General features: G+C 49.0%; 1 protein-coding gene across 15 annotated transcripts in view; it reads left to right on the top strand.

Moving 5' to 3' along the window:
- Positions 1-12,533, top strand: part of LOC119968893 (HMG box transcription factor BBX) — a 267,812-nt gene that overhangs the window by 170,259 nt on the left and 85,020 nt on the right. For all 15 annotated transcript variants that reach the window (XR_005461264.1, XR_005461263.1, XM_038801847.1 and 12 more), the window contains 2 exons: positions 1,173-1,343; positions 11,088-11,330. Coding sequence is in view for 13 of the 15 variants with exons in the window: in XM_038801847.1 (XP_038657775.1) it covers positions 1,182-1,343; positions 11,088-11,330 (405 nt within the window). In the remaining 2 variants the exon portion in view is untranslated. The remainder of the gene's footprint in view (positions 1-1,172; positions 1,344-11,087; positions 11,331-12,533) is intronic.

The following is a 12,533-nucleotide window of genomic DNA, read 5'->3' on the forward strand; positions in this document are numbered from 1 at the left end:
CGTTGACATGTTCTTCACTGAGCTAAACAGGTAGTTGAGGCAAGCGGGCTGCCGGGTCTACCTCCTGCTGCACACTCGCCTTTTCTCCCATCTCGCTTTGAAGGTGCATATTGTCGAGGCATCAGAAGACTGATGCACCACCCAGGAACGCTATTTTTCAAACACACACACACCTGACTATGCCTTCTCAGGTGTTTGAAAATCCAGCCCCTTTGTCCTCTCTGCTGGCCACCGGTTCAATTCCGTTCAGCTCTAATTTGCTCAGAACTCATTTACCAGTATTCTACTGCTCTAAATCCTTTCACACTCTAAATCCAGCTCAGATATCACCTCATTCTTGCCGGGTTGCACCGACTTTATGTCCCCCAATTCATTGAATTCAAAGTCCTCATCCTTCCATCACCTTGCCGCACTTTTTCTCTCTGACCTCATCCAGCCTGGTATCTTCTGATTAATTCTTTAGCCCTCCTGTCCTGGCCTTCTCCACATTAATCCATTCCCTTTACCCCACAATTGTTGGCAGAATCTTCAGGTGACTTAGCTCAACTCACGATATCCCTCCCCGAACCCGTCTGCCACTCCACCTTTTAAAACCTTCCTCTCTGCTCCTTCATTCCTTTTATTTTTGTTTCCTGCACTCCACCCCACCCCCCCACCTGTGGAAAACCCACTGGGAGTTTTTCTGCTTTGAGGGTGTTCTATCAATGCACATTGTTGATTACAGAGCCAATATTGTTAGTTCACAAAAAACAACAGTTCAAAAATTCACAAGCTTGGGAATTAATTTTAAAAGCAGTTATATAAATGAACTAATCCAGCTGCTACCAGCAGGTGCTTCTATTAACCATCCAGACAGTATGTAGGGACTTGTCATGTTGGAGGACACTTCCCCTTTAAGAATCTCTGCAGCAAGTGAGCAAGTGCTGTGAGTGCCGCTCCCTTATGCTCCTGACTGGCTGGCAGCAGTTCACTAGAGGGAGCTGTTGCTTTCACAGTTGCCTCAAAAATATTATGAATCCTTGTAACAATGAGCTGTATCACAGTTGCTCATATTTCTGTAATTTGAAGATTAGTATCCATACCTGGGGTTAGATGTGTCCGCTACCTCAGTCCTGTTGTACCATGACATCCCGAGTTGCTAATCATGTGCTGTTTCTATTTGTGTTATGCAGCACAGCACCATGAAAGCCAGCAGCAGAAATAAAGACCACTCAGCAGATGGCGATGGAACTGGAAAAAGACCAAAGCGGAAGTGTCTTCAGTGGCATCCTCTGCTTGCCAAAAAGATGCTGGACTTCTCTGAGGAGGAGGAGGAGGATGAGGAAGATGAAGATATTGATAAGGTAGAAATGGGAATTTGTATTGTAGGCTAGTGCTATTTTTAAACTTGGGAACTGATTGGCCTACTCCTGTTCCTATGTTGATTGACAGTTGTTTAAGGATTTTAACAATGATTGCAGTCGCACAGTATGTCATAAATACTGAAAGCAATTTCAACTCCGTTAAACATGAAAATATTATTTCTTTACCCTTGTTCTCCTGTGTGACCTGTTCGCCACTTTTGACACTGTCAGCTATTCAGTTCTTCTCTGCATATTCCAAATTATTAATTTTCTGGGTTCATTCCTTCCTCTCCCAATCTTGCCATTTTCACCTCCTTCAATGGCTTCTGCATCCCCCCCCCCACAGGTTTCACCCTTGAACTCTCCCTGCTTATCTTCTACATGCAATCGTTCTGTGACATCAACCTCAAACAGGGGTCAACAATCATTGTTGAACCATCCAACTGTACCTCGCCATGACCAGAGTCGATTCCAAAGCCGTCTCAGACCGAGCCTTTACGATTTGTAATTTCCTCTGGCCACTCACCTTTCGATTCTATATCCTGTCAGTTTTCTACTTTCTTTGATTTAGAATCAGAGATTTTTACAGAAAAGGACAAGGCCATTTTCACTAATGTTTCTAGCAGGGCATTCCACACCCTAAGGATCTTCTGCAGAAAGACATCCTAACCTCTCGCTTGTTCTCTTGATACAGATTTGTTTCTTCTAGTTATTAAAAATAGAAGGAGCGTTTCCCTGTTTACCTTATCGAAAAATCCTCAATAATTTTATCAGCTCTCCTCTTATCACTTCTCTGTTCCAGGGCAAAGAATCCTAGTTTCTCCAGTCCGTCCTGTAACTATAACTTCTCCGATATGGTCTGATCATCTGTATTCTCTCCTTGGCCATAGCATGGTTTGTAAAATGGAACATACGAGAAACTGAACTCACTGGCTCTGGTATTCCTGTTCCCTCTGTCCTCATATATCGGATTTGCACCCACTTCACGTTGTTTCAGGATTTCCAGAGCCTCCCCAAAGGGAAGGCTCGGACTTGTTGGTTTCTCTGATGTAGGCACAAGCCAACTGAGTCATTCACAGTACCCCTGGTTTGTTAAAAAAGAAATGCTGGCTGCCTAGCTCTTGCTTCTGAGGAACACTGTGGTCTGGACACTTTAGCATTTGTTTGTGCTTTTGCACTGAAGGACAACAGTAGTTGTGCACAGTGCTTCGAATGATTCCTCCCAGCGATTGCAGTAGTTTACAAATTGGGTGTCCACCATGTTTAACGAGCTCCAGAAGGAACCTGTGTAAGGAATATACACATCATTGCCCTGATCCTAATTCCAGCAAGTGCTGGGTACCAGGAAGCTGGGATTTGGCAATCTTTAGTTCTTTAATAATGTGTTTCAGTCCAACTTTCTCCAGCACCTACAATTCAAGCCTCCAAAGGAATGTTATTCATGTATTCCTCTCAATATTGTGAACAATATTCTGTCATGATTATACCCTTTTATGTCAAGCTGCAGGCGGTTTTAGCAGATTTTGTATTCCAATTATGCCACAAGCCAAAATCATGGAGCAGGCTTTCTCTAAACCATTAGTCAGTTGAATTGGCATACTCCCACAACTTGGTCCGACTCATAAACCACTCTCACAGGTGAAGCCGGGAAACCAACAGAGACCCATTTCTGGCTGGCATTCAAATCCTGAGCTTAATAGTGTAATATGCAATTCCTGTATTCCAATAAAACGACACTTAATTTGGTAATAGAATGTATGACACTATTTCATGCCAGTGTAGAGGAGAGGTTAGGTGCCAGTCCGCAGATGGATCAAAATAGACACCTGACACAGCATTACAGCCGTGGGCTATGCTTTTGCGTATACACGAAAGGACAACAATGGCTGTGCACAGTGCTTTGAATGTTTCCTCCTAGCGATTGCAGCAGTTTACAAATTGATTGTCCGCCATGTTTAAGGAACTCCAGAAGGCTGCCAAACATTCTGACATCTTCATCCTTACAATACCGTGGTTTACCACAATTGTATTATATGCATTGTATTGTATTGTGCATGCCTGGGCTTGTCCAGGCTGGCTCCGCCTGTGGCTCCTCCCTTCGGGCTTATGTATAAAGGTGGCAAGGCTCCGCCTCCGACCCAGTTCGTGTCCAGAGGCAGGAGGCTTGCTGTTTAGTGTATTAAAGCCTCAGTTACGTTCATCACTCATCGTGTGTTATTGATGGTGTATCAACAATTAGTGGCACGATTTAACGTAAGAGTTTCTAAGTGTCATTTTATACATGTTTTGCTGGGAGTTTCTCCTTGGCTCTGTCAGCGACTTCCCCACCAAAATCTAACCACACTTCGTCACTTTTTTGCACCCTAGGGAATTTCTCACCAAGCTAGCCCACACTTAGGGTGCAATCCACCAGCTGCATTACGCTCTCGCTCCGGTGCGGTGCGGCCGGTGAATGCCGGGTGAGCACTCTCGAAGGCTTCCCGGAAGTCTGCACGCCTTGTCGGATTCGCCCAAGTCCCACGAGGCGTCCGAGTCAGGATCCCACTCACAAGGGGTGGGACCAAACGGCGCGCGCCAAAGCCGGTTTTAAACCGACCTCGGCAAACTTCCCAGAATTCATTGGCCTCACAGGATCCACCAGCCTCCCCAGGCCACAGCCGAGTGCCATTCGACACTGGTCCACACAAACGGAATGGCACTCAGGGTATTGAAGAACCCGGGGTGGTCAGTGTCAGTGCAGGGTGGCTACCTGGCCCTCCCTCTGGAATGTGGGAACTTTTGCACTGCCCAGCTGGCACCTTGGCACTACCACCCTGGCACTGTCAAGGTGCCTGGGTGGCACTGCCATGTCAGCAGAAGCACTGACCGGGTGGGAGGGTGGCAGTGCAAGGGTGCACAGGTGCCAGGGTGGCACTGCAAAGGGTCCAGGCCCGAGGTGGGCCATGCCCATGAAAGGAGAGTGGTGGGGGGTTTGAAGGGTGGGGGTGTTCAGGGAAGGTAAGTAGGTGCCTCGAGGTTGGGGTTCTAATGGTGGGAGTCCTGGAAGTGGAGGGGCCTGTAAGGTGGCTTGGGAGGTGGGGGGGGGGGGGGGGGGTTACTGAAGAGGAGGGACCCCATAGTGGGGTGTTCTCACTTGGGTGGTGTGAGATAGTACCCATGTGTGCAGGGGGTGACATTGCCCATAGATGGGGGTGGACCCACAAGCTCACTTAGAGATCGGGGCACCCTTTGGGCTACTATAATTTAGGCACCACCCATGGGCAATGTCATCACCCGTTCACATGGGCATTACCCCACTCTTATTGAGGATACCCCGCGATGGGGTCGCTGAGGAGACCCCCTTTTTCAAGTCCTCCCACGCATCCTTTCAGGCCCCCACCTTCCATAATCCCCTCATTTCCTGCCTTATATGTGCTTGCCCCCCTCCCCCTCCTTCTAGCCCTGGCCTTTGGCAGTAGCACCCTGGCACCCTTTCTATGGCAGCCTGGAAGTGCGAAGGTGCCTGGGTGCCAGTGGAAGAGCCAGAGTGCCACCCTACCCTGATCACCCAGAGGCCTCCAATGGCCTGTAAGACCCCCCAGGTACAGTTCCGCCTGGTCCATTTTTGTGTGGACCAGTGTTTGCGTGATCTCTTGCTGGGGAGCCAGTTAGATCGCAGGATGCCGTTAGATAAGGCATCCATCTCGTTAATGAGATGGGGATTGGTTTTAAATGATGAATATTGGTATCTCACCACATCTAGGCAGGGTCCGGAACCGCCAGTTGGAGCAGCCAGTTAGATTGCAAACCAGCTGGCGCCAGATGTAGTTCCTGATTTGGGCCTCTCCCGCGCTCTTAATAGGCTCGCACGGATCATCGTTGGCCGCGATGCAGCCATTAAATCGTTCCCTACTATGCATAGTAGGGAACATGTAACTGTGGACAATGGGTCATCTCGATGTCATAATATCCACTCATGTATATAATGAGATGCAGATAGGCAGTGATTGACACATAGGATGACCAGTAAGCATACAACACAGCAGCCAATCACCAGACAGGACACTACCACTATAAAGCCAGAGGGCAGTAGGTTTCCCGCTCTTTCGGGACCCAGCTACTGAGACAGTCTGAGTCCACAGGCTAGCAAGTGCAAACACCATGCGGTAGCTAGTAACTCTGGTCAGGCTACTACAAGGTCACCAGTCAGATCAATATATTATCAACCCACAGCTGAATATGTATATCAGTTCTATAGTTGAATAAAACAGTGTTGGATCTTGTCCAGTGTTAGACATCTGTTTCTAACTTCCCTGCATCGAGTGCAGTCGACATCGAACCAACCTGCCTAACACATCATGGTACCAGAGTGATACTGATCTTGACGGACCTACCTCGAGTAAATCAGCATTGACCAGCAAGCAGCCATCCAGCGAAATGGAAAACATCCAGCCTCCTCCGCATCTCCGGCTACCTCGACGCCAACTGGAAAATCTTCAAGCAAAAGTTCCTCTTGTACATCGAGGCCTCCGACCTCGAGGCAGCATCCGATGCCAGGAAGATCGCGCTATTTCTCTCCACTGCGGGGGATCACGCCATCCGTATCTACAACTTCCTTACATTCACCGACGGCAAAGACAAAACAAAATTCAAAACAGTCCTGCTGAAGTTCAACAGCCACTGCGACAATGAGGTGAATGAGAGCTTTGAACGGTACATCTTCCAGCAGAGGCTTCAGGGTAAGGATGAACCTTTCACTCCTTCTTGACCCATCTCCGCATCCTAGCGCAGTCATGTAACTATGACTCAACGGCTGATTCCATGATCCGGGATCAGATCGTTTTCGGGGTCCACTCTGACTCCCTGCGGCAGCAGCTCCTTAAAAGCAAACAGTTGACCCACTCTGTCGCTATTGAGACGTGCGTTGTCCATGAGCATGCCAAGAATCGTTACTGCCACATCAGGGCGGCAGAAACTGCAAAGCTGGCCTCCCACGAGGTGGAAAGGGTGCAGGCCATCGCACAGATGCAAGGCCTGAGCATCGAGGAGAGTGGCCGTTTCGCGCACTTTTCCTGGATCCCTGCGCATGCGCGCCACGACCGATGCAATGTCCGGCAAAAGGACGCCGATGTCTCCAGTGTGGCAAGCTTGGCCACTACGCAGCCCTTTGCAGATCTGCTCCACCGCTCAACAGCCAACGGTCCCAGCTGCGTCGCAGAAGTGTCTGCTCAATACAGCAAGACATGCCAGATTCCGATCCCGACAGCCCAACGGACCCTGATGCTGACTGCCTCAAGTCTCCATATCGGGTGGGCATCATAACCACACATGAGCTGGCCTCCACCACACCTGTGAAACGCCTCTCGATCCTCAGTGTGGATCCAGACGACGAGTAGTGTGCTGTCCTCGCAGTTAACAAGGCTCGCATCCGATTTAAACTGGACACCGGCGCATCTGCGAACCTCATCTCACAATCCGATCTCGACACCATCCAGGCCCGACCAAGCATTCTTCCACCGGCCTGCCAGCTCCTTGACTACAATGGCAATGCCATAGCTGTCAGTGTCTCGTGTCAATGAGGGGTACCCAACAAGGCGATCAAGGCAACATTATTGTTTGAAATCGTCAGGCCTGACAGGGCATCTCTGCTCGGTGCTCGCGCCTGCAAGCTCCTGAACCTGGTTCAGCGAGTCCACACCATGTCATCGTCACCAGAGACAGCCTCGCCCGATGGAAATTTGCAAGCGACATAGACGACATTATTTGCAATACCACAGCGTATTCAATGGAATGGGCACGCTCCCGTACCGATATAAAATCCTGCTCAAGCTGAACACCACCCCTGTAATTTATGCACCATGCCGGGTGCCGGCGCCCCTCAAGGATCGTCTGAAAAAGCAGTTACAGGACCTCCAAGACCAGGGCATCATCTCGAAGATCACATAGCCAACAGACTGGGTCAGCTCCCTGGTCTGCGTAAAGAAGCCATCGGGGAACTCCGCATTTGCATTGATCCTAAGGATCTAAACTGCAACATCATGCGGGAGCATAACCCGATCCCGAAACGTGAAGAGTTGACCAGTGAGATAGCTCATGCCAAATTCTTCACTTAGCTGGACGCCTACCGGGGCTTTTGGCAAATACAGCTGAACGCGTCCAGTCGCAAGCTGTGCACGTTCAACATCCCGTTCGGTCACTGCTGCTACAACCACATGCCTTTCGGCATCATATCTGCCTCCGAAGTGTTTCACCGCATCATGGAGCAGATGATGAAGGGCATCGAGGGGGTGCGAGTATACGTGGACGACATGATTATCTGGTCCACAATGCCCCAGGAACACATCGCACGCCTCCAGCAGGTCTTCCAGCGAATTCATGAACATGGTCTCCAGCTCAACAGGGCCAAGTGCTCATTTGAGCAATCGGATATTAAGTTTCTAGGTGACCACATCTCGCAGCAGGATGTGCAGCCAGACATTGACAAGGTCTTGGCGATCAACGCCATGAAGACCCCAGAGGACAAGAAGGCGGGATGGTCAACTTTCTCTGGAAATTCATTCCCAATATGGCATCCCACACCACGGCCCTCCGCCATCTTGTCAAGAAGTCAATGGAATTCCAGTGGCTGCCCACACATGAAGCGGAATGGCGTGAGCTGAAGGCAAAGCTCACCACAGCCCCAGTTCAGCGTCCTTTGACCTAACCAAGGAAACCAAGATATCAACTGATGCAAGCCAGGACGGCATTGGGGCAGTGCTCCTTCAGCGGGATGACTCCTCGTCCTGGGCTCCAGTGGCATATGCCTCCAGGGCCATGACGCCCACTGAGCAACGGTATGCCCAGATAGAAAAGGAGTGTCTGGGTCTCCTGACAGGAATAGTCAAGTTTCATGACTATGTTTACGGCCTGCCGAAATTCACGGTGGAAACGGACCACAGGCCTCTAGTCCACATAATCCAGAAGGATTTAAATGACATGACACCTCGGTTACAGCGAATTCTTCTTCGACTCTGCCGCTATGACTTCGAACTTGTCTACACGCCAGGCAGAGCTGATCATTGCAGATGCCCTATCCCGGTCCATCTCCACACCGTGTGAACAAGGTGACTTCATCTGCCACATAGGGCAGCATGGTAGCATTGTGGATAGCACAATTGCTTCACAACTACAGGGTCCCAGGTTCGATTCCGGCTTGGGTCACTGTCTGTGCGGAGTCTGCACATCCTCCCTGTGTGTGCGTGGGTTTCCTCCAGGTGCTCCGGTTTCCTCCCACAGTCCAAAGATGTGCAAGTTAGGTGGATTGGACATGATAAATTGCCCTTAATGTCCAAAATAGCCCTTAGTGTTGGGTGGGGTTACTGGGTTATGGGGATAGGGTGGAGGTGTTAACCTTGGGTAGGGTGCTCTTTCCAGGAGCCGGTGCAGACTTGATGGGCCGAATGGCCGCCTTCTGCACTGTAAATTCTATGATCTATAGAAGTGCATGTGCAATTGTGTGCCACCGACCTCCCAGCCTCTGACGAACGGGTGGTCCAAATTTGTGAGGAAACAGCCAAGGATCCTCTACTGCAGCGTGTGATGCAGCACCTTACCCATGGCTGGCAGAAGGGACAATGTCCCAACGTGAAAGATGAGCTGACGGTTGTGGAGGGAATCCTTCTGAAACTCCACAGGATCGTTATTCCTCAGAGCATGCAGGCTATGGTGCTGGGTCAACTCCATGAGGGTCACCTTGGAGTCGAGAAATGCTGATGCAGAGCGCGGGAGGCGGTTTATTGGCCGGGCATTAACCAGGACATTGTCAACACGGTCCTCAACTGCCCCACCTGTCAGAAGTTTCAACCGGCTCAACCCAAGAAAACACTGCAACAGCACGAGATCGTGACCTCTCCGTGGTCCAAAGTAGGTGCAGACCTTTTCCACGCCAAGGGGCGTGGCAATGTACTCCTGGTCGACTACTTCTCCAGTTACCCAGATGTGGTGAAACTGTCCAACCTCACGTTGAAGGTGGTCATCAAAGCCTGAAAGAAACGTTCGCCAGGCACGGGATACCGCTCACGGTAATGAGCGACAACGGTCCATGCTTTTACAGCCAGGAATGGTCTGATTTTGCACAGTCCTACAACTTCCATCACGTTACCTCCCGTCCCCACTACCCGCAATCAAACGGGAAGGCCGAGAAAGGGGTCCATATTGTCAAACAGTTGCTGTGTAAAGTTGCAGACTCTAGCTCCGACTTCAACCTGGCAATGCTGGCATACAGGGCAACCCCACTGTCCACTGGGTTGTCTCCAGTGCAGATGCTCATGAATCGCCGTCTGAGGACCACAGTTCCAGCCATCCAAGTTCCAGACCTTGACCACCTCACGCTTTTACAAAAAATGCAGCAGTCCCGGGCCCAACAGAAGGCCACATATGATGCTCATGCCACGGATCTACCCGAGCTGGCTCCAGCCGATCATGTTTGCGTCCAGTTGCCTGAGGGCTGCTGGTCAGCCACAGCTGTTGTTGTCAAACAAGTTGCCCCAAGGTCTTTCCTTGTATACATGGCTGATGGCTCCCTGCTACGGCGCAACAGACGGGCATTGCGAAGAGTTCCACGCCCACCACCTGACCGCAGTGCTCTGCCGGCCATCATACTTCCTCTGAACGTACCCTACCACAACGCCACCGATCTGCCAGCGATCCTGCCGGCCCACGCGACCACCGCGATGGCAGCGATCCCACCTATCCACGTGCAGGCGGCTCCTGATCCACCTCTGTGGCGATCGACAAGAATTCGTCGCCCACCACAGAGACTGAATCTGTAGACTGAACTTTTGTAAATTTTGTGACTGAATTCATCGATTTAACCTTTGTAAATATTGCTTTGTTTGCCATGTATCTGCACTATCGACACCTTCCCATGTATATACGTTTGTTCAAGCACCGTTTGATATAGTCAGGTGTGTATGTATGTATACATACCTCAGTATTTATTTAACTAAAAAAAAGGGGAGATGTCATAATATCCACTCGTGTATATAATGAGATGCAGACAGGCAGTGATTGACACAAAGGATGACCAGTAAGCATACAACACAGAACAGCCAATCACCAGACAGGACACTACCACTATAAAGCCAGAGGGCACTAGCTTTCCCGCTCTCTCGGGACCCAGCTACTGAGACAGTCTGAGTCCACGGGCTAGCAAGTGCAAACACCATGCGGTAGCTAGTAACTCTGGTCAGGCTACTACAAGGTCACTAGTCAGATCAGTATAGTGTCGACCCACAGCTGAATATGTATAGCAGTTCTATAGTTGAATAAAACAGTGTTGGATCTTCTCCAGTGTTAGACGTCTGTTTCTAACTTCCCTGCATCGAGTGCAGTCCACATCGAACCAACCTGCCTAACACATCACTGGACTGCTGAGATCTGCTGAGATTTTCCAGCATTTTTTCTTTGGAGTACTGTACTAGTGTGCTGAGTAATCAACTCAAAATTTTACTTCAAATAATCATCAGTATATTGGATTGTGCATGAGTTCACAGAGCAAAACAATTGTGGCAAATAAGGAAATCAATTAGTACATATATAAAACCTTTTAAACATTAGCTACACTTAATGCAGCATGAGGATAGCTCTTTAAAAGATCTCCTGTGCCCCTGTATGTAACAATGAACAAACAAAGGTTTCAATAGGAAATTGATGTCTGTTTCACAGTGGAGGTCATCGTTGTCCTTGTAAAATATATTCACAGATATCTCTATATTCTTGCTACAGGATACTTTGATGAGTACAGAGGGTCTTGAACACGAGGCAGATGAGACAGAAGATGATGACTCCTCTGAACATCGTGCTCGCAGACCAATGAATGCATTTCTTTTGTTTTGCAAACGCCATCGTTCTCTGGTTCGTCAGCAACATCCGCGCCTCGACAACCGTGGTGCGACCAAGATCCTGGCTGACTGGTGGTCTGTCTTAGACCCAAAAGAGAAGCAGAAATACACTGACCTGGCAAAGGAGGTGAGCCAGCATAGCTGCATTCAAATGTAATATTTATTTTGTGATTGCTGGTGAAATGAGCTCAATTACTTGCATACATTATGCCACCCTGGGCTAGTCAATTCCAGCCCCACGTGTCCCAGAGTCACAAGACATGTGAATTAACCAATAATTCTGATAAAAATGCCCAAAATCTTTGCCGTTGGCTGCCCAATAATTACAGGTGTGTTGGTTGAAACGCATGTCCTGTTATTTTTAACCAGATTAATGTTGAAACATGCAGCAGATACAGTTGGTTAAATATTAATCAGTGCCTAACTCCTACTGTAACTTGCCTCCCCCCACCTTCTACACACACAAAGACACGAGCACAGAGGTGGGGAAAGGGGGAAAATGAAAGAGAAAAGAGTCTTTGCTTCAGATGATGGGATCCTTGCAGGCTTTCTCCACAGTAAGCTTGGGAAAATCACAAGACTTGTTACGCAGCTTATACTCACAATTGTCCTGGAGAGACCGAGTCCTGTTTCATCAGACTTTGCTCTCGGTTGGTTCAGGTTCTGTTTTCAGTGAATCGCCATTCACAGGCTAATTGGGGAGAGAGAGAGTTCACTGGATTTTTTTTGGAGAGGCCTGGCAGCTGTTTTCTGGAGAGGATTTTGCTGGGTCTGTTCCCTCCCCTGCCAGAACTAAAAGTGAAACTAAAATGGAAACTCGTGGCTCTGAAAGACATTCCAGAGGAGTAATATCCCATCATAACCTATTACCAGACAAAGCACAGCCCTTTGGGCCAATTCATTGGCCACCTGGTTCCTGCTGTTTGAATTGAAGGGAGAGGCCATCGCTTCCTTCTGCTTGAATTCAAATCAGGTTAAAGTCCAACAGGTTTGTTTGGAGTCACTAGCTTTCGGAGCGCAGCTCCTTCATCAGCAGACTCACCTGATGACGGAGCTGTGCTCCAAAAGCTAGTGACTCCAAACAAACCTGTTGGACTTTAACCTGGTGTTGTAAGACTTCTTGCTGTGCCCACCCCAGTCCAACGCCGGCATCTCCACATCTTGAATTAAAATGGCAGGCTGCCTTATAATCGATGACCATAAATAATCCATGGATCAAAAATGTAACAGCAAGAATGGAAGAAAGAATAAACCGGGAACAAACTGGAAGGACCCTGACACATATAAGACGGATGACTTGAATCAAGGTGCTCCATTTTAAAATTGACGG

The sequence above is a fragment of the Scyliorhinus canicula genome, chromosome 7 (assembly GCF_902713615.1).
Source record: "Scyliorhinus canicula chromosome 7, sScyCan1.1, whole genome shotgun sequence".
In the NCBI taxonomy this organism is placed as follows: Eukaryota; Metazoa; Chordata; class Chondrichthyes; order Carcharhiniformes; family Scyliorhinidae; genus Scyliorhinus; species Scyliorhinus canicula.